This window comes from Galleria mellonella, unplaced genomic scaffold (genome assembly GCF_026898425.1).
Source record: "Galleria mellonella isolate WM207_F2 unplaced genomic scaffold, CSIRO_AGI_GalMel_v1 utg103, whole genome shotgun sequence".
In the NCBI taxonomy this organism is placed as follows: domain Eukaryota; kingdom Metazoa; phylum Arthropoda; class Insecta; order Lepidoptera; family Pyralidae; genus Galleria; species Galleria mellonella.
In genome coordinates this window covers 96,365-120,288 of record NW_026441966.1, presented here as the reverse complement: position 1 = coordinate 120,288, position 23,924 = coordinate 96,365, and the positions used below count along the sequence as shown (strand labels likewise).

Genomic DNA, 23,924 nt, shown 5'->3' with positions numbered 1-23,924 from the left:
TATACCTACATGAATCACAGTTTTTTTTCAAATTTCAAAAAACTTATCTATATAAAACAATTCCTTACTTTTATTCAAAATTTAAAATATTGTTTATTGTTGTTGTGTTTGTAATTGTTGAAATAAGATTTGTATGACAAAAAAAATTTAAAACAATACGAAAAAATTAAAAATATACACTCATTTTTTTATACCACTAAGGTGGCAAACAAGCATACTGCCCACCTGATGGTAAGTGGTTACCGTAACCTATGAACGCCTGCAATACCAGAAATATTACGCGCGCGTTGCCGACCCTAAAGAAACCTCTTTACCCTCCTTTTGAACAACCCCATGCTATAGTCTCTTAAGAAAACTTCGGCAAGAAGCTCATTCTGTAACCTGAGTGTTCGTGGAAGAAAATATCTCTGAAACCGCATTGTACGCGACCATTTAGACTGTAGGGTATGAGGGTGAACCACCTGTCGAAACGAAACGAAAATAAAAATTTGAAACCGGGTTGGACTGTTAATTTATAAGAGGCAGTATTTACAAAATTATATCATAGTTCAAACAACAATTCCATTTAGCAATTATTACAATTTAATGAACTAGTTAATGAAGAAGCAAATTATAATTTGCGTTAAATTTAATTTTATTAAAGAAACATTTATAACTTGTCGTTAAGTTTAACTTAAACGATACGGTATAGTGTATTGACCTCCATTATTCTGCAGTGATTTTATATTATTTGAATGACGACACAATTTGATGAGTTTAATTCTCCTTTAACCAAAAGTTGCCTGTAAGAGATCGCCCTAGCGATAAGACCGCCTTTTGTATCTTTATGTATATATTTTAATCTTTATGCTACTGTATTTCACTTGAATAGTTTATATATCATTGTTTATTTTTATATTTCTGGTGCTGTAATGAGTTAAATAAATAAATAAAATTTTGCTCTATTAAAAAACGGACTTAAATTGTTCCTAACTAATTAAATAAGTTACAATCAAAACAGTGTCAACTGTAATAATAATTAATCATAAAAAATATACAATAGAATTGAGAAACCTCACTGTTTATTAGTGTGTCTTGTTTTTTTTTTTAATTTTTTTTTATACTACTTAGAATGGCAAACAAACTGCCGACCCACCTGATGGAAAGTGATAACTGTCGCCTACAGACGTGAGCAGTACCATGGACATAACAGAGTGTACTGTTTCGCCCATGATACCCCCCATGCGTTGCCATTCCTGAGGACTCAGGTGTTATTCCTCTGTACCCAGTAAATTCATGCAATATCCCACCCTTCAAACCGAAACACAGCCATGCAAATACAACTGCTTCACGGTAGAAACACGAATGGGACAGAGATACCCAAGCAATCGACTTTTGTACAAAGTCTCCCTCTGGTCTTGATATTGAAATATGAATTGTAATTCGTTTAATTCAAACTAAATAAATCTAAACTAATAATGAAATGAAGAGCGCAGCAATAAATAATGGAGGTGAACACCCTCCGCCAACACCAAGTGTGACGAGCCGACGGCCAAATATATTGAATGCACTGTATATACGCTATGCATACACCCACGCCAACAATAAACTAGCTAATACTTAGCTCACACTTCCACTCACGAGTCTAAAGTAGCAAGTCCGACCCCTTTCATTGTCCAAAAGGTTTTTATTTCGTTTACATATTTTATAGCGATTACGATGCCAATTCGCAGCTGGTTTTCACAATTCTTCTTGTAAATTTATCCGTATTGATTATTTATTAATTTTGAATCGATTTTCTTTATAAATCAATAGATTGCTTGTTGCGAGCAAAAAGTATTCATAAACATCCGATTCTATGTTCCGAATTCAAATATTTTTTAACAGCGCAGGATTTTTCATTCATCGGTGTGCGTGTGTTCGTTTTAAGTCGCTTGTTGCGAATCAAAATGTACCTACTTGTGACTTTGACTGACAATTTGATTACTCGATGTGATTTTTGACATACACCGATACGAACCGTCCGAGTACCGTAGTACGTATTCATATTTGAGATATAATAATTTTATTTTTTAAATTTTATAAAATTGCTTCTAAAAGTACAATGTTTAGGTTAACAATAATATTATAATATAATATAATATCATAATAATTTTTTTTTGTCGTTGTCGCTCATAAAGTATTTAATAAGTATAACATTTAATTTCACAATCGTGTGACTAGTTTTTGAATTTAATATTTTTGTTTTATAAAAGAACTACACAACAGATAATTTCTCGTGTCGTTCTTAAATATTTAAAAGGATTTAAGATTGAAACGTCTGTCGGAAGATTCAAGATCGAAACCCTTAGTTCTTATAACATTTACGAGGTAATCTCAGGTAACTTTAGCATGCTTTAGGGAACTGAGTGATCTGAGTATGTTGTAAAAGGAATTTTCGCTAATCAAAGGGTAAGTCATTTGAACTAATTTTGAATCTAGGTAATTTAGTACTGCTTTTAAAACAACTTGTCGTTTTTCGCATTCTCAAATATTTCAAAGAACTTATCGTACATACAGTCCACTTTACATTCTCGTACATTTTGGTCCTTCGAGCCGGATATCATTGATAGGCGACATAATTGTATTATTAGTAAATTTGATTTGCAAACTATAGTAATATAATATTAAAATAAACTGTTATCTAGTTGAACTAATTAGTATTTTTGCATTCCATTGTGCAGTTTTTATTTTAGTCGAGGGTAGATAACTAATTATTAAAATCATTGATAGTGGAATTAAATTATTAATAAGCACTACATTTTTAGAGAGGCAAAGGTACAATTGCTATACAGCCATACATCGAATATTGATTTCAATATTGATTGAATCTATACTTATCGATTTTGTTGTCGTTGCAAATTATTACGTAAATATATCGTACAATTAGTGAATTAGTGTACGTTTTTTTAATAGTTTATTATTTTTAACTTCATTTATTGGCATTAATTTGAATTTTATCGAAATGGCGACCAATGAAAGTCTTAGTTATGATAATGGTGATATAAATCGCATTTCTCGTGATTATGCGGTAATGAGATTGGAAATTATGGAACAATCAGACCTATTGGGATTTTCTGAAGTAGACTTTAAGGATTTGGCAAACGAATTTCATATAGCACAATGTAAGTTGTTATCAACATTGAATCGTCAAGAGCGTTCTAGTGAATTTGAAATTACAGTTAAATTTGATACAAAAATGAAACATATAAAACAAAGATTTTGTGAAATTAATTCCACAGATAAAAAATGTGCTTCTAACTTAAATAATAACAATAGTGAGCCACAGACATCTGTGAAATTACCCAAGATCAGTATTAAACCTTTTGACAGTACCATAGACAATTGGATTTCATTCATACAATTGTTTGACTCTCTAGTTCATAATAGAACGAATATATCGAATGTAGAAAAATTACATTATTTGTTGTCAAGTGTTCAGGGTAAAGCTTATGAATTGATTAAAAATTATCCTGTTACGAATGAAAATTATATGAATGCTTATGAAACTCTTACGAAGTATTATAATAGACAGCGACAAATCGCTACAATTTACTATGAAAAAATGTTATATTGTGAACCCATTAAATTTAAATCAAGTTCCGAACTTGAACGTATTTATCGTACATTTTCAGAAAATTTAGCCATATTAGAAAAATATAAATTGCCAGATAAAAATTTTATGCTATTCCATTTGTTGTGGTCTAAACTTGATAAAGTTACAAAGGAAGCATTCCAACTTGATCAGAATACAGAGGATATTCAGGATTCTATTCCTAAGTTTGAACATTTACAAAAGTTTATTGAGAAGCACTATAAAGCGTTAGAATTAAGTGGTTCATCGTCGATGGTTTCCAAGATAAATCAAAATAATAATAAAGGAAATAATCAATTAAAATTTAAAGCAAAATCATCTCTTTTGGTATCCCATGTAACTTGTATATATTGTACAGGCCAGCACTCTCTTGCTAAATGTGAAAAATTTATAAAACTAAATGTAAAATTTCGTTTTGATTTTGTTAAGGAGAAACGTTTGTGTTTATTGTGTTTTTCGAATAGTCATACAGTAAAACAGTGTCGTGCTACCTATCGTTGTGAATTTTGTAACTATTCTCATCATTCATTGTTGCATTTTGACAAACCCAAGCCTGAAACTTCTGTCACTGAAAATGAAACATTAAGTAGCACTGTCTTGACATCAGTGGCCAAGTTTAGTGATAAAACAGTTTTATTTTCAACAGCTAAGGTTTTAATAAAAGATGGTCACGGTAATTATCAACCAGTTCGTGTACTGCTCGATTGTGCAAGTGCATGTAATTTTATTTCGGAGTCTTGTGTAAACAGGTTACAATTGCCTATAACTAAAACACAGCAGTCTATAAGCGGTATTGGTCATTCTACAGCACAACCACTTGGGTCATCGTTTTGTGAAATTAAACCGATAAACTCTTCATCACCATGTAATTTTAATTTAAAGGCTTTAGTGTTATCGTCGATTTGTGCTCATCAACCAAGCCAGTATATTAATTCTGCAGATTGGTCTCACATAAATAAATTATCACTTGCCGACTCTGACTTCGATCGTCCTGGTCCAATTGATATGCTTTTAAGCGCTGGTGTTTTTGCTTCTGCACTGCTCCCTGGTTTAAGAAAAGGTAAAGTAGGACAACCACGGGCTTTGCGCACTGTATTTGGTTGGATTATTATGGGTGAGTGCAACTCAGCTGATAGTTGTCAAAATCGAAACGCGGATTGTTATTTCGTTACAAATAATTCCCAGTGTAATATTTCGAACTTGTCGTTAGATAATAATATTAAAAGATTTTGGGAGATAGAAAATGTCACATCTTCTTCAAAATTGTCGAAGGAAGATCAGATTTGTGAACAATACTTCGTTAAAAATTCTCATCGTAATCATGAAGGGAGGTTTATTGTACCCTTACCTTTCATTGATCCTAATAATAAACCCATCTTCTCAAATTCGCGGGAGATAGCTATGAGAAGGTTTTTGTCGCTTGAAAATAAATTAAAAAATAATTTTGAATTTCGCCAGCTATATACTTCTTTCATGGAAGACTATGAGACATGTGGTCATCTTAAAGAAGTCAATGTTCCAATCAGTAGTGTCGGCGAATTTTATTATATCCCTCATCATGGTATATTACGGCCTGAATCAGTTACAACTCCACTTCGTGTCGTATTTGATGCCAGTGCAAAAGATGCTAATAATCTGTCCTTAAATGATACTCTTTTGCCTGGTCCTAAGCTTCAATTAAATATCACTGATTTATTATTGCGTTTTCGTTGGCACTCTGTAGTTTTCACAGGTGATATTAAACAAATGTACCGTCAAATAATGGTTTCTGATAAAGATTCGGAATATCAGCGAATTCTGTGGCGATCTTCACCTGATGAACCTATTCGAGACTATAAACTCCTTACAGTCACGTATGGCGTGTCGTCTGCTCCTTATCAAGCGCTGCGTACAATTGCTCAAGTGGCTGAAAACTCGGCAACGGAATTTCCATCGGGATCCGCTGTGTTGAGTCGTGATATTTATGTGGATGATGTGGTATCAGGAGCTGAATCTGTCGAAAAGGCTTTAAGCATAAGATCGGAATTGACTAAAATGTTGTCGTCGAATGGGTTCCATTTACGAAAGTGGACCTCTAATCATAAAGATTTCTTGAATAATATTAAACCATCTGATTTGTACTCAGAGGAATTTAGGAGTTTCGAAGAAGCCTCTGATGTCACACTTAAAATTTTGGGACTTTTGTGGATACCAAGTGTAGACTGCTTTACATTTAAAGTTGCTGAATTCGAAGAGCGGCGACTCACAAAAAGAACAATATTATCGGACATTGCACGAATCTATGATCCTTTAGGTTTTCTTGGTCCTGTTACATTCTACGCTAAGTATCTTATGCAGCTTCTTTGGACTTCGGGCGTTTCTTGGGATAGCGATATACCTGAGGATATTGCCAGGGAATGGTCGAAGTTCAAATCTCAATTATCGTCTTTGTCGTCTATTTCTATCACTCGTCGTATGGTCAACTCTTTTGTGTCTCTACAGTTTCACGGTTTTTGTGATGCTTCAGAGCGTGGATATTGCGCTGTCGTTTATTGTCGGTCTGTCGATGCAAATGGTTGTTGTTCTGTCGAATTTTGCTGTGCAAAAACTAAAGTTGCACCTCTTCGTAAACTGTCGTTACCTCGATTGGAGTTACAAGCTGCTGTTTTACTAGCAGACTTGATAAATTCAGTACTGAGTGCTTTGAAACCACTGCATGATATAAATAACATTTTTGCTTGGTCAGATTCTACTGTTGCTTTGTCGTGGATAAAGTCATGCCCATCTAAATGGCAGACGTTTGTAGCTAATAGAGTAAGTCATATCCAAGACATAGTCTCTCCTGAATGTTGGCATCATGTTAGTACAAATTTTAATCCTGCTGATGGAAGATCACGCGGCATGCATCCAGCTGACTTAGTTAAACATAAATGTTGGTGGAAGGGGCCAGTATGGCTATCTGAACCTGAAGAAAATTGGCCAGAATCATTGTTAATTTTGCCATCTTCTCATGACGTTCAAGCAGAGCAAAAGATTCTTTGTCTTCAAACTTCTTCTAATGTCAACTTTGTCGATCAGTTATTAAATAAATTCTCGTTGCTAATAACTTTGAAACGTGTATTGTCGTTTTGTTTCCGGTTTATTCATAACTCGCGTCGAAGCAGTTCAAATGAAAAAAATTTTGGTCCTTTATTGTCGTCTGAAACGAATAAATCTTTTATGTATTTAATTAAATATGTCCAGCAAACTACCTTTTCGAAGGAAATTGATAATTTGAAAAGAAACCGTTCGAATTTACTTCCTAAAAGCTTACGTAAATTGTCGTTGTTCCTCGATGTTGCGGGACTTTTGAGGGTGGGCGGACGACTGGCTAATGCCAATGTAAATTATAATGTCAAGCACCCCCTTCTCTTACCTCGCGATCATCGCCTAACTCATCTCATAATTGATGATTGTCACAAAAAGTTTATGCATCCTGGTGCACAAACACTTCAGAATATACTGGCGCAAAATTTTTGGATTCTGTCACCTAAGAGAGCGATTCGATCTGTCATAGCAGGTTGTATGAAATGTTTTCGGGCTAAGCCTCAGCCGGCTCCAGCCCCTCTTATGGGCAATCTGCCCGCTTATCGTATCAATCAAATTAAACCTTTTTCAAATGTTGTCGTTGATTACGGCGGTCCTTTTGATATTGCGTTAGGTCGTGGTAGGGGCGTAAAGACCTATAAAGGCTACATTTGCGTTTTTGTGTGCACTGCCACCAAGGCCATTCATCTAGAGCTTGCCTCAGAACTTACAACTGAAGCCTTTTTAGCCGCATTAAAAAGATTTATCGCACGAAGAGGTCGTTGTAGCCATATTATATCGGACCAAGGAAGAAATTTCGTTGGTGCTAGTAACTATCTTGCTTCGATCATGAAAGAGATTTCAGAATCTCAAGAAATAAAATTTTCGTTAAGCCCACCTGGTAGCCCGCATTTTAATGGGTTGGCTGAAGCTGGAATAAAGTCTGTCAAGGCTCATCTGGTTCGGGTTATTGGTCTTCAAAGATTAACCTTTGAAGAATTTTATACAATTTTAACTCAGATAGAATCAATGTTAAATTCTCGTCCTCTGTCGCCACTCAGCTCTGATGCTAACGATTTTTCAGTGTTAACCCCAGGCCATTTCTTGACATTGGAACCTTTGTCGACTATTCCGGAAGAAAATATAACCAATCAAACTATTAGCATCCTTCAGCGATGGAAGCTAGTTAAAAAAATCCATCAGGACTTTTGGCGTAGGTACCAACGTGAATATATACACACGCTTAACCAAAAGGCTAAATGGGATAAAAATTATACTAATATAGCTATCGGTACATTAGTACTAATTGTAAATGAACAATCAAGCCCCTTAAAATGGACTATGGGTCGTATCATCGCTTTGCATCCCGGACATGATGGTGTCTGTAGGGTTGTAACAGTAAAAACTGTAACCGGTCAATACAAAAGACCAGTTGTTAAAATTTGTCCATTGCCTATATGTTATTAAAATATTTTCGCTAAATTATTTATTCTTAATAGCTGTAATTTCAAATTATATTAGTAAACTTTATTAAGATTCATAATTGTACTTCTTTGTGTATTATTATTATTTATTTTCGTTTAAATACCTTGTATTTAGGTGGGCGGAATGTTCACTTTAGATGTAATAATTGCATGGCAACATTCTCGATAATTCATAAAAACATTTATTCTTGTATGTGGCAATTAATAATTTTGATTGGAGGTAGTAAGATAAAAAAAAGTTGTTGGTGTCTGCTCTTAAATACAGAAACAGAACAGTTTTGTCGTTGTCGCTCATAAAGTATTTAATAAGTATAACATTTAATTTCACAATCGTGTGACTAGTTTTTGAATTTAATATTTTTGTTTTATAAAAGAACTACACAACAGATAATTTCTCGTGTCGTTCTTAAATATTTAAAAGGATTTAAGATTGAAACGTCTGTCGGAAGATTCAAGATCGAAACCCTTAGTTCTTATAACATTTACGAGGTAATCTCAGGTAACTTTAGCATGCTTTAGGGAACTGAGTGATCTGAGTATGTTGTAAAAGGAATTTTCGCTAATCAAAGGGTAAGTCATTTGAACTAATTTTGAATCTAGGTAATTTAGTACTGCTTTTAAAACAACTTGTCGTTTTTCGCATTCTCAAATATTTCAAAGAACTTATCGTACATACAGTCCACTTTACATTCTCGCACAGAGACTTTTATAACACGCTCAGAATGCCGTTGGAGCTGGCGAGGAGGCGACTAAGCAGAGAGGGACTGGCCTTGAATCCAAATTGGGCATCATTTAAACAAATATGCTCCTTCGGATATTGATCAAGCAGGCTATCCAATACTTTAGCTATTATTGTGGCCAATGACATCGGCCTATAGTTTGATAAATCAGAGGATTTACCAGTTTTATTCATCACTGTAGCTACAATCAAGTGTACATTAATTTATCAGGTAGATATGGATTTCCGACGCAAAGGGTAAAAATCTTGCTTCTTGGTATAAATATTTGGCAGCATGTAGCAGGTGCTCTATACTTAGACTAACATGTCCCGACGACTTTCCTCTTACCACGGACCGAATTACCGATGCAACATTCTCAGCAGACAAACGATGATCAATTGATTTCTTTATTTAATTTTGCGAAATCTTAGAATTTGATTTCAAAAGCAATTCCACCCTAAAGTGGCGTTTAAAGTTTTTTTTTTTTTTAATGGGTGAAAATGGTGTGGTAACCCCGCCTGCGCTAACGGGATACGCTTTTTATCAGGTGGGCCGTCAGCTTGTTGCCATTCTAAGTTTTATAAAAAAAAGCTGTTATTCCAAATGTGCTTAATTATACAATGTCATCATGCCTACTTGTACAACAAACAAATAAATATTAGTCCATTACCTTAAAGATGTGTTGAAAAGATTGCTCTCAGCAATAAGACCGCCTTACTGTACTTATATAACTATACCGTTACATTCATTGTCTTGCTTATTTCCTATATTGTATAACGCAAATAAACTATAATCACTCATTCATTCATTTTAATTTATATTTAAAAATACACCCGAAGTCACACATGTTATTATAATAATACCCAGTAGAAGGTTTGTTTACCATGCAATAACCAATTTAGAAAACAAAGTCCCGCCCACTTATTATACATCTTTCAAATCATTTTCTCTCTTGTTGAAACAGTTTATGATTTCAAGCTAAAATTAAAAATAAATATATTGTAATGTAATGTAATGTAAGAAAGACTCTGTTTTCCGCACTTAGCCTCCCATTTGGGCCGTTGTGCGTGTGAGTCGTGGCTAGTACAGCCAACCTAGCTCCGCCCAGAAGCGCAGAAGCTTCCTGGGTTCTTCAAGACGGAACCTCACCGTTCCGATTTCTAAACGTTGATGGGCCATAGCCTCGCATTCCAGGATTACGTGAGCAGCCGTTTCTTCGGCGTCGAAACAGCCTCAACATAGAGGGCTGTCTGTGGCCCCTATTGTGTATAAATGTTTGTTTAATGGACAATGACCCGTTATTGTCCCTATCATTATTTTGAGGTTTTTTCTATCTAGATGTAATAAACGTTATAAATATATTATAACTTACAGCTATAAAATACCCAATTTCTAAGAAAACTCTATAAAAAGATACGACCATGGTAACAGTCACAACATAAAAATATCGTCACATATGTTTAACACCGTCCAACATATTGCACCAATTCGTCTTATGGTAGAAACACGAATGGGACAAAGGTACCCAAGCAAACGACTTTTATACAAAGTATATATCTAATTGGAAAAGCAATAAACACAATGTGTAGATACGGAATACTACAGTACACATATCTTCGCCAACACTAAACCAATTTTAATATTTCTCTTTGCATGCATAAGATTATATACTCTTGTGTTAATATCATTATATTTAGTCACGATTGGAGCCGCTGCTTTTTGTAACGACTTAATCATCACGTCAGCAGCTGCCATAGTAATAGACACGGGACACCAGGTGCTGCGCTCTCTCTGTTTGTACTATTCAACTGATGCGACCGAGGGTTACCGATCACGATTCAATTATATCGAAATATCGTTCTTTTGGAATATACATTCTTTATTGCATTAAAACATACAGTAACAACAATAAGTTAATAACAATGTTAGCAAAGGCGAACTTATCTCTAAAAGAGATTTCTTCCAGTCAACCTAACACAGTGGCGTAGGAAGTCGTGAGTGGGCAGTAGTAGTGCAAGACAGAAATTTAAATAAATATTTACATAAATTATAAATCATTATATATATATATATATATATTATATATATAATTTTTAATGGATATTTTTAAGATCGATTTTTTACAATATTCCGTTTCTTTATAGAAAATCCTTTGTAATTTATCCTTTTTTCAGATACACTTCAAAGATTACTTAATCGTACGATTTTCATAAAACCAATCTTTTTAACTTTGGTTTTCTCATGGGTCTATCTCAGGCCTCTCAATACTTTATAAAATATAGATTTTTTTTCATGACCGGAAACCTTGGCAAATAATTGATTATGTAATTTGTTCCATACATTACAGTTTTTTTTTTACAACACAGGGGGCAAACGAGCATACGGCTCACCTGATGGTAAGTGACTACCGCCGCCCATGGTCATCCACAACACCAACGGCATTGTAGGTGTGCTACCGGCCTTTTAAAAACAAATATGCTCTTTTCTTGAAGGTTATGTTGTCGTATCGGTTCGGAAATACTGCTGCTGGAGTTGAAATACAATAGCGGCATAAACAAACAAATTAATATATTAACTGTCTGCTAATTGCCTCCACTCGATCAATTAAGCGCCATCCATACAACACTGGTTCCTGAACATAATAGTGTTTCCAATTAACATTCTTGACAATCGATGAATTGCGTGAAACTGAATTGTATTGAGTCGATTATAGTCGACTACTAACAGACGTTCGCACGATTAATATAAGTTTATATTATCTGTAGTTATATATGTTGCAGTCAAAACCCTTAATCAGTCAAAAGTACTATTGACTAGCAAAATCAGTCAAAAGTACTTTTCACCGTATGCTTAAGTCAATAATACTTTTGGCTAAAATAACAGTTAGAAGTACTTTTGCCCAATGGAGCTGGTCACAAGTGCTTTTGACTAAGCGATTCTGTCAAAAGTGATTTTGACTGATTGTATCAGTCAAAACTCTTAAAAAGTCCTAACCTAACCTAATTTACTTAGGTTAGGTTAGTATGTTTTCTTTGTATTAATTGTAAGGCCAAATTTTTGGTAATAAACGATTTCACATTTAATAAATGTCTTTTTTATTCACATCTAACGAGTTAATAGTGCTTTTGACTGATGCTTTATTGCAGTTTAAACTACTTTTGATGAAGAGCGTCAGTCAAAAATACTAATGACCAATAATTTTCACTCAAAATCACTTTTGACCAACCTGGTCAGTCAAAAGTACTTTTGACTGATTTTGCTAGTCAATAGTACTTTTGACTGGTTAAGGGTTTTAACTGCAACATATATAAAAAAAATTTACTAATTTTATGCATTCTGATTTTGTTTTTGGGTTTTTTTTTAAATCTTTTGTACATGTATCTTTTTTTTTATCTTTTTTCACATTGCATTTGTATCTTTTGCTGTTTGTGTGCTGTAAGTGATGCAAATAAATTATCTATCTATAATCTATCTATATAGGGGGGAAAGGGATTGTTAGCAATGGAGTTTGACAGCCCCATTGCTAGCAATATGCCCTATTAGGTCGACCTCCACGTGGTTCCCCCTGGAAACCATCGTGAACAATTATTGTTAAATTCATCACGATGGGCCAACTGACCTGCTTCATCCTCACCTATCATTCTTCACTGGTGCTCCGCCAGCGTATCCCGATAGCGCAGGCGGGGTTACCATTCCATTATCACCCAATAAAAAAAAAATCTATCTATATAAACTCATATTTAATAGGGGACTAGTGATTTAAGAATATGATCCTATCACAAGCCAAGTGGGAAGTACTTGTATGTTTATAAAAACGATATGTGTACAAAAGACAAACGTGATTAAGGGGTGATGAGTGCGCACTCGTGTCGTCGGTGTCATTATTCACATATTTTCGTCAGCTTTAAGGGTGTTCATTAACCGCATATAATTCCTAATGACATGTTTATACTCGTATTGAGAATAATGTGACTAGGCCATGGTGCATAGCGTGGGCAGGTAATTATCATTGACGTATTTAAGTTTATTTCTCAGAAGAGTCCTGCTCCCTTAAAAATGGTGTATATTTACTCTTAGACTATGATTAAATTGTAGAAAGTCTTAAGAATTATAGAAAGAAAAAATAATTATTTTGTACTTACTCCATTAGAAGATAGACGTGACTTTTTTTATGTGTGACTTTTAATAAATGATAAATAATGTAATCAATTAACTATATTTAGAATAGAATAGAATAGAACAGAACAGAACAGAACATAACAGAATAGAATTAAAAACATTTATTGCCAGTAAGTTAAACAGTTTTGTGAGAGAAATAAATAAAATAAACACACAATGATAACATAAATTATATAGAAAATACATGTACAAGAAGTGTCCCATACTAGGCAAAAGGAGCCGGCTCAGCTGATGCTGTGAGTGTCCCAGCGCAATGTGAACAACTGCACAGCGCTGGTTTTCAGCTAGTTTCTCTCTTAACAATATACAACCAAAGTGCAGGGTACCGCTGTAATTGCTTCTTTCAAGAATTATTTCTTAAACAATATACTAAATAAAAAGGAAAGAAGTTTTTATTTGTGCCTATATTTGGCACATACAAATACATATATATATATTTTTTTACAACACAGAGGGCAAACGAACATGCGGCTCACCTGATGGTAAGTGACTACCGCCGCCCATGATCACCCACAACACCAGCGGCATTGCAGGTGTGCTGCCGGCCTTTTAAAAAGGAATATACTCTTTTCTTGAAGGTTATGTTGTCGTATCGGTTCGGAAATACTGCTGCTGGAAGCTGATTCCAAAGAATGGTTGTGCGTGGAAGAAAGTGCCTTGAAAAACGCACGGTGGAAGACCGCCACTCGTCCAGATGGTTGGGATGACACTTTAGTTTATGGCGGGTTGTACGGTGGTGAAAATCAGCAGCAGGTATCAATCCGAACAATTCTAATTTATATAAATTAGAATTACATACGTTGCCCTAATTATTTGTCAACATACTATTACACTAAGATAAAATAAGTAATATAAGTAGCACAATGTATACGAGCGTTATTCGTCTCGTATTAGGTAGGTATATGCCTAATTATTTCAACATTGTAATAAGGGCCTATACGAAGCAACAGTTTGCAGATTGTTTCATGAATAAATATTATATGCTCGCATATATTATGTACTATCCAAAGTTCATTGTACCACTCGGCGTGCTTCGACTTGTATATTAGTAAGCATAAATCTAAGGCATAGCTTATTATTAAAACTAGCCGTTGGTTTCTTTTGCTCTATCATATATTTTAGTTATAAATGTAACGTTTACTCACAGCACGAGACTTTATATTAATTTTATCAGCAGACAATCAGACAACTTAATAAAAATTACTTAATACGAGATCAAGATGAGAGTGATCTCTATTCATTACGAAGAGAATTATCTAAACTGGTTCAAAATTAGCGATGTCAATACATAACATACTCATATATACCCGAATTACATTACTGCAGCAGCCAGCAACTGAGGTATTGATGGATGAACGTGCAAATGTGAGCCGAGCGTAGCTGAGGCACACATACGTGAGTCCATCAATAAATAAAAATCGGTAAAAAAACTTTTAAGTTAAACGGTTTTATTTTATGTGCACTGAAAACTACAAAATAAATAAATAGTTACTTACCTATCAACCTACGTAGGTGATCTCGGTCATTAATATCTCTAATGGTAGTGGTTGTCATAACATGAACCATGTCAGCGGCCAAAAGGCAGTTCATGAGAGAACACTAACACCAGGGTTTGCTTGGTAGGTAAACTAAGCAGCCCGCACTATAACAAGTAGGTATTTTGACCTTCTAGTTCAGAAATATTTTAGTACTAGGCAGAATAGCTTTTAGGCATATTAGACTAAAATAAAAACGTGGGGCCCATTAACTATTTCTGTATTACTTTCTACTATACTAAGTGTGGATTGCACTTATTATATATTGCCCGGTCGCATCCGAAACCTCATAGCTCCGGAGTCCAGGGTCCGCTGAATCGACTTACTATAATCGTAACTGGAGGTTTTGACCATCAATAACCAGCCGTTACGGCTTCACCAGCGAACGCCGAGCTCATGATCTACCAAAGTATAAGATATGCTCTGCTATAGGTATGATTTCAGAGGGGCCCCACGTTTTTATTTTAGTCTAATATGCCTAAAAGCTATTCTGCCTAGTACTAAAATATTTCTGAACTAGAAGGTCAAAATACCTACTTGTTATAGTGCGGGCTGCTTAGTTTACCTACCAAGCAAACCCTGGTGTTAGTGTTCTCTCATGAACTGCCTTTTGGCCGCTGACATGGTTCATGTTATGACAACCACTACCATTAGAGATATTAATGACCGAGATCACCTACGTAGGTTGATAGGTAAGTAACTATTTATTTATTTTGTAGTTTTCAGTGCACATAAAATAAAACCGTTTAACTTAAAAGTTTTTTTACCGATTTTTATTTTCTTGTTTTTAGTATTGAGTGAAATTGTTTACCGAATATTCCTCATTCTATTTAATTCATTCAGTGCATCATTATTACATGGTTTCTTACCTGATAATTTAGTACAATCTAATTCCTCAATACATAGCCCTTCCAGAGACTTGACTCGACTTAGAGCCACGTATGCTTGTCCTTCCTCAAACCATTTTGAGCCCAAATATACTACTGCATGGTCGACGGTGCTGCCCTGCATTTTATGGACGGTGAATGCTCATGACAAAACTAAGGGCAACATCCTTTTTTCAGCCGTACCATAATTGAATTTTGCTGGAAACTGTATGGCTTTAGGGTAAATAACGTGCATGCCGTCTGTGCCAAAGTCAATTAAAACTGATGATATATCTGTTTCGTACATTTGGGTTCGACGGAACTGAGATCTAAAAGGTGTCTGAGTGTCAAGTGTCTGAGAGTCTAGTGTCAGAGTGTCTTGTATCCGAGTGTCCAGTGTCTGAGTGTCTAGTGTCTAGTGTTTAGTATCTGAGTGTCGAATGTCGAGTGTCGAGTGTCGAGTGTCTAGTGTCTGAGTGTCGAGTGTCTGAGTGTCTAGTGTCTAGTGTCTAGTGTTTAGTGTCTGAGTGTCGAGTGTCGAGTGTCGACTGTCGACTGTCGACTGTCGAGTGTCGAGTGTCTAGTGTCTAGTGTCTGAGTGTCTAGTGTCTGAGTGTCTAGTGTCTGAGTGTCTAGTGTCTGAGTGTCTAGTGTCTGAGTGTCTAGTGTCTGAGTGTCTGAGTGTCTGAGTGTCTGAGTGTCTAGTGTCGAGTGTCTGAGTGTCTAGTGTCTGAGTGTCTGAGTGTCTGAGTGTCGAGTGTCGAGTGTCGAGTGTCGTGTCGAAGTGTCAACAGTGTCGAGTGTCGAGTATCGAGTATCGAGTGTCTAGTGTCAGAGTGTTTAGCGTCTGGGTGTCTGAGTGTCAAGTGTCTGAGAGTCTAGTGTCTGAGTGTCTAGTGTCTGGGTGTCTGAGTGTCTAGTGTCTAAGTGTCGAGTGTCGAGTGTCGAGTGTCGAGTGTCGAGTGTCGAGTGTCGAGTGTCGAGTGTCGAGTGTCGAGTGTCGAGTGTCGAGTGTCGAGTGTCATGTCGAGTGTCGAGTTTCAGAGTGTCTATAGTGTCTGGGTGTCTGAGTGTCAAGTGTCTGAGAGTCTAGTGTCTGAGTGTCTTATATCCGAGTGTCGAGTGTCGAGTGTCGAGTGTCGAGTGTCGGGTGTCGAGTGTCGAGGTGTCGAGTGTCGAGTGTCGAGTGTCGAGTGTCGAGTAACTTCGAGTGTCGAGTGTCTGAGTGTCTAGTGTCTGGTGTTTTGTGTCTGAGTGTCGAGTGTCGAGTGTCAGAGTGTCTAGTGTCTGGGTGTCTGAGTGTCAAGTGTCTGAGAGTCTAGTGTCTGAGTGTCTTGTATCCGAGTGTCCAGTGTCTGAGTGTCTAGTGTCTGGATGTCTGAGTGTCTAGTGTCTAGTGTTTAGTATCTGAGTGTCGAGTGTCGAGTGTCTAGTGTCTAGTGTCTGAGTGACGAGTGTCAAAGTGTCTAGTGTCTAGTGTCTAGTGTTTAGTATCTGAGTGTCGAGTGTCGAGTGTCTAGTGATGAGTGTCTAGTGTCTAGTGTCTGAGTGTCGAGTGTCTGAGTGTCTTGTGTCTAAGTGTCGAGTGTCGAGTGTCGAGTGTCGAGTGTCGAGTGTCGAGTGTCAAGTGTCGAGTATCGAGTTTCGAGTGTCTAGTGTCTGAGTGTCTAGTGTCTGGGTGTCTGAGTGTCAAGTGTCTGAGAGTCTAGTGTCTGAGTGTCTTATATCCGAGTGTCGGAGTGTCTAGTGTGTAGTGTTTAGTATTTGAGTGTCGAGTGTCGAGTGTCTAGTGTCTGAGTGTCGAGTGTCTGAGTGTCTAGTGTCTGAGTGTCTAGTGTCTGTCGAGTGTCGAGTGTCAAGAGTGTCGAGTGTCTGAGTGTCTAGTGTCTAGTGTTTAGTATCTGAGTGTCGAGTGTCGAGTGTCTAGTGTCTGAGTGTCGAGTGTCTGAGTGTCTAGTGTCTAGTGTCTAGTGTTTAGTATCTGAGTGTCGAGTGTCGAGTGTCGAGTGTCTAGTGATGAGTGTCTAGTGTCTAGTGTCTGAGTGTCGAGTGTCTGAGTGTCTTGTGTCTGGTGTTTAGTGTCTGAGTGTCGAGTGTCGAGTGTCTAGTGTCTGAGTGTCTAGTGTCCGAGTGTCTAGTGTCTGAGTGTCTTGTATCCGAGTGTCTAGTGTCTGTGTGTCTAGGGTCTGAGTGTCTGAGTGTCTAGTGTCTGAGGGTCTAGCGTCTGAGTCTCTAGTGTCCGAGTGTCTAGTGTCTGGGTGTCTCAGTGTAGTCCTATTATTTGATACCCATATTGTGATGGTTGTGGAAAAATATGTACCTAGTCCGCCATATTGGAACGGCGTCCATCTTGAATTTTAAATTTTGACATAATCATCGTGTTTTACTAGTGTAGCCCTTTCATTTGATACCCATATTGCGGGGGTTAAGGAAAAATATGTAATCCGCCATTTTGTATCGGCGGCCATCTTAGATTTATAATGTTATTGATTTTATTATATTGTATTGTCATCTAAATTAAATGTGTGTACCAAATTTCAGATCAATCTGACAACGGGAAGGTGCTTAAATTCCAATTTCTAATTTTGACCCAAATAAATAAATACCGTACAGGTCGAGCTAAATAAAACCGTTTAAAAACACGACAGATATGGATTATCATACAACTTTTTCATGTATCTGGCCAATACTACAATTTTGATTTATCTCGAAGATTGCCAAAATAATGCTCACATTTCCAAGCATGTTTGAGAAAATAATATTTTTCTTTCAAAAATACACAGACACAATTTGTACTGTCCTGAATAAAAAACCTTTTACCTTTTATTATTTAAGTACACCTATATTATTAAACTTAATAATCTACGGTAGTAAGCCATAAGCTGACCGCAGTATTAAATGAATTACAGATCAGTATAGCCTATTAAATCAACCCTTACCAAATACCTTACATTTTTTTATGTAGAAATAATCCTTTCTAAATTATTTAGAAATGTATGTTACAATACAGCTGACCAGACAGTCGTCGTCCTGTCCATGTACCATTTTTTTTTCTTTCTATTCCTAAGACGTTAATCGGATTATTATACACTACGACCATTAAATAAAATAGACATATCGATCTAATCATTCCCCAGTCATAAAGATACTTGCCTTTTATGTTTCTAATATCATAAACTTGTAATTTAATGTTAGACACATAAAAACTTTATATTTTAGGTACTTAACATCTAATTGGAGATGTAAATTAATTGCTTGTTATAAGATCATTTATGTGCTATTATTACTATTGTTAAACGTGCGCTGGTGGGAGGGGGGAGGGGCAGCTGCAATAAATAAATATAATTAGAGAATTGCCAGTTTATATTTCTTCCACCAAGACCTATATGACAATAAAGGAAAAACAAAAAATATAACTTTATACAAACAGATATACAATCTAAAAATTAACATTCATATAATAAGAAGTCTGTCGCTAACATGGCGCGCCCCAGTGCAGAGCAACAGTCTAAGAACGTGACAAAATCAACAGCACTACTTTCCTGATGAGTTTTTAGGAGCCCTTTATTTTATTTCGACCACTTGAACCACTCTACTCCAACTGAACCATGGAAAGCCCTCGATTTTATGGATCGCTTACGTTAAAAAAAGATTTAGTAAACCTAGCCTTTCTAGAAATAAGCATTGGCAGATATTCTTGTAGCTATCTAGCCCAAAAAAATCGAAACCAACTAAAATGATTAATGATAAGACATAAGAATTCGTGATTTAACGATTACAATTGAGAGCTCAAAAGAAGGTGCCTGTCTGTCACCAAACAGGAGACTTTGTACAAAATTCGATTGCTCGGGTACTTCTGTCCCATTCGTGTTTCTACCGTGAAGCAGTTGTGTTTGCATGGTTGTGTTTCAGTTCGAAGGGTGAAATTTACAGGGTACGGAGGAATAACACCTGAGTCTTCAGGAATGGTAACGCATGGGGGGTATCGTGGACGAAACAATACTGTTTCGCACATACCTCACACATGGACATAACAAAGTATACCTCTGTTATGTCCATGCTACTGATCATGTCTATAGGCAATAGTTACCACTTTCCATCAGGTGGGCCATCAGTTTGTTTGCCATTCTAAGTTGCATTAAAAATTCAACAACTATAGGTACAACAACGCTCACTTTTTATCTTTATCCGAGCAGTAAGTGCTTTATATTATTCTCAATTTCATGTATAATATAGTATATGTCATATATGTGTAAGTATATTTGTTATTCATACATTTATATATATGTCATTTTAGTATGTATGTATATCAATAATTAGTAGTACCGCATTCGAGTGTTCTGACACTTCCCTATGGTTGACTGGGAGAGAACGCTTTTAGCATTAAGTCCGCCGTCTACACATATTTGTACTAATGAATAAATAAATAAATATAGGTAATTGACTAAAAGTTTTATTTGTAAAATAAATATCAATAGGTTTCCTTTTTCCCTTTTTACTATATTTTAATTGATAAGAGCTATAATATCATTGGGCATATAGTCGTCATTTTTTTTACCAAGACGTTGTTATCAGATAAACATTTCACGAAATCCTTTCCTTTAAAAAACTCGCATTCCCTTTGACATAACATGATAAGGAAATATAAAAATAATAAAATATTACTACGCTAAATATTTTCGAGACGTTAATAGCAATGAAAGGAAAGTTATTAAATGTAAAACGTAGTGGATAGTCTGGCACTCACCACTCAGTAGGTCCTCATCGTGAGTAGTTAGTGTTCATCAGTCAAACAACGCCAACGAGCCTCAGCAATCAGTCTTCATCGCGCTGTAAATTAAACGAAACGGATGGAAATGTCTGTTTAATTTATAATCTGAAAGACAGCAACTGACCTTTACGTGTTTAAGATAAAGATATGCATAATAAAGATAATAATGAAGAGGCACATTGATGATAAAACATCATTTACCTTTTAAACGGGTTACTATATTAGTTACTAGTAAAAAATACGCTTATGACAGTAATTCCTGAGGACGAGTCCCTCTCCGTGAAGTGGAAGGTTATAGTTAACTATTGCATTTTATTAACAGCTTGTTATAAGGCTTTATTTCAAGTTTTCCTTGTCACGCACTGGAAGAAGGCACTAATTTGTGACATTTTCATTTATTAAAGCAATACAAATACTGTTTTTTTTTTTTTAATAGGTGATAATGGAATGGTAACCCCAACCGCGCTATCGGTATACACCGGCGGGGCACCAGTGAAGGATGATAAGTGAGGATGAAGCAGGTCAGTTAGCCCATCGTGACGAATTCAACAAGAATTGTTCACTATGGTTTCCAGGGGGAACCACGTGGAGGTCGACCCAATAGAATATATTGCTAGCAATGTACTGTCAAACTCCATCAATAACTATACCTTCGCCTCCCCCTCCATACAAACACTGTTAGGAATAAATGATTGGCCCATTGCTACTACAGCTTGCTAATTAATCCTTCACATAGCTCGAATAACTGACAACCATCTGGGTGAGTAAGGTTTTCTTATACCTATTAAAATAGCTAACTAGCTAACATTCGTTCTATTGTGAAATGATAATCGTTGCATCACCTATAAACAACAACGCATTGTATTATTCGCCGCTTCGATATCCACTTAGGGTATCACAGGATCGTTGTAAGTGCCTTTCCCATGCAATCATGCGATACCTTTCAACCTAAAATATAATTATGAACGTACAGCAGTAGCTCAAACTCGAATGGAACAAATGTTGGAAGAGAACACTTTCAGAGATAATCCCACCCTTGCTCACAATGTCACTCTTTCTTTTAAATTTATAAGTTTAAGTTTACAAGTACAATATAGAATACCGACAATTTTTGTACGAGCATAATCCAAGTTTGTACAATAGTTTCTAAGCAAACGTTTCCGTAATATAAAGTTAATGGCAACCACTTTCCATCAGGTGAGCCGTCAGCTTGTTTGTCATTCTAAGTTACACAAAAAAAAAACCTCAAACAGGACACCTACGCTGATATATTGTATTATCCAAAATCTTCTAACTCAATAGATAATATTGAAATGCAGCGCAATTCGACCACAACAGAGTACATGGGTGTTATATAACAGAATTATTCCCAGAGCGCGGGTATAATTAGTTAATACGTCTATGAGGTGTCTACGGAGTGCAAACAGAACGATGTGTGGGTATAAATAAGGCTGCAGTAGTCTCAACAAACCACCCACCGCGGCGTCTGGCGGCGCGCGACTTGGCCCCACTCCCGGCAATGTGCGAACTAAACACAAACAAAATCCAGCTTTGTGTTAAGCGTGGACTGGTCATATACAAGTGAAATATAAAATTAGCAGAAGTCAAGACAGTTGGCTCGTTGTGACGAATTTACTGCAATGTTTTCCAGTTACAAACGCGTGGAGATCGATCTGACATTACTGACAATAGGGCTCTAATCCCTGTCACTAAATACCCTCTCCTCCCACCTTGAAAGCTTTATCGCTCCTATGTAAAAATACAACTTTCTGGTGTCAATATTATATAGGCTACTTTTATAATAAACAATTGCATTTAACGTAGCTTATCGACGACACAAGTGGACAAATATGTACTACCAAAATTTAGAAATTTTATAATAATAATAATAATAATCATTTATTTACAAAATATTGGTTCGATATATAGATCCCAATCTAGTCTTATCTGACTGAGCTATTATTCTATAATTTAAAAGATAAAATATAGCTAAGATTTATAAGCGAATAGCTATTTTTAATTGATTAACATTATCCATTTTTTTTTATTCAACATTCAACTACTTACTTTTCTATTATAGTTCTTGTTCTATTCAAAAATTCTGTACGCACGCCTGGTATAATTAATCTAAATCTAAAAAAACCTTTATTCAAACAGTACAGAATATCTTCATTACAGTTATGGAAGCAACTACACAGCTAAAGCCGACAGCGCTGCGTCGGAGCACGTACTGCCGCCGCATCCGAGGTACTCTCTTAAACAACACTATTAGTATGTATTACATTTAAAATATTTATTACAACGAATGATTACTACAATAGAAATAACTGTATCTACGGTATGTTAACAAAATAAGAAAATCCTGCAATTAATGCGGTTGATATACATTAAACTATTTAGGACTAGATATATGAAGTCCTCTCTCTAAATACCTGTGAAAAATAAAACCTGTGAAAAATAAATGTTGGTAAAGCTGTGTTTAATTACAAGTATTATTTAGAGATGAAGTGAATTCCGGTAGTGCATGCAGGTTAGGTCCAAGAAAAACGTTACACAATTTAATAAATTCAATAGTGATAACGGAACAAATCAGCGGAAACTCAGAAGCACTCTGGTATTGCCCGGTTTCCCTACAAATTTTGCAAAATACGAACCGTATATTGCGCCCCAGGCGAATCCTTGTAGCAACTCGTTCGATTAAGCCGGTAAATAGGAATGCCGATAGTCGCCTGGGGACATTGTCGAAATCATAGCCTTCTTTTGGCTGCCCTTTAAAACCTGAATTAATAATAAACTGCATAGTTGCTTCTTAAGAATACGGCACGGCGCGAATATTAACGCCGTTTCTTGTTATAGCACCAAATAATGCAATAATTGTTTCAACTTCAAGCTAATAGTTTTATCCATTAAATATTTGTATTTCACTTTGACCCAAAATGTGATAAATTAAAAATCCCACTGACAGTAATAATATTAATTTTGAACCGACTTCAATCAAGCAGGTTCTCAAATCACTTCGAATGTCGAAAGAATCCTTGAAGACTGCTTCAAGGATAGCTACTGAGCTACCATACTAGTGCTGTATAGTAATATTTTTATACCATTATTTTTTTTTTAACAATTAAAAAATAAAATCAAAAAGAGGATGTTGCTTTGGTTTGGCCATTTGGAGTGGATGGATGAAAGAAGAATTACGAAAGAGATTTATCAAGCAAGAATGAATGGAGATGGCGCTAGAGCCTGCTGTAGACGAACGTATGTCGACCAACTAGGCGAAGTGCTGAAGAAGGGCCAAATTATAAGTACTCATAACTGGCGAGCGTGTATGAATAGACTGATGAATGTGGAGCTATCGATACAGTGTTTGAATAGGAGCATTTGGCATTCCATTGTTTTTGCCTACCCCAAAGGGATAAGGCATGATGGATATGTATATATGTGTATAAAAATAAAACATTTCCGAAAGCTATGCGAGGATGATTTAGAAGGGCGCGGCGCGACGCAGCGACTCTTCGAGATCCTACTCGTGTTTCCACGACGACACGAGCCCACCGCGTGTGAAATATAATAATGCTGAACCTTTGTTGTTTCTAGGACCTCTTGACCTCCTCAAATGCTGACATGCCTAAAGACATATGTCACCAAAATTAATAAATAAACATTACTCCTCTCCATCCAAAGGTTGCCTGGAAGAGATCGCTCTTAGCGATAA

The 23,924-nt window shown here is 36.0% G+C and overlaps 1 protein-coding gene across 1 annotated transcript; it reads left to right on the top strand.

Moving 5' to 3' along the window:
* The first annotated feature begins 2,983 nt into the window (after positions 1-2,983).
* Positions 2,984-22,913, top strand: LOC128200635 (uncharacterized). Its single transcript, XM_052894934.1, has 7 exons — positions 2,984-3,143; positions 3,261-3,461; positions 3,654-3,840; positions 4,363-4,727; positions 4,824-7,599; positions 22,370-22,459; positions 22,787-22,913. The coding sequence occupies exons 1-7, from the start codon at positions 2,984-2,986 to the stop codon at positions 22,911-22,913; spliced, it is 3,906 nt and encodes a 1,301-aa protein (XP_052750894.1).
* The last annotated feature ends 1,011 nt before the right edge of the window (positions 22,914-23,924 follow it).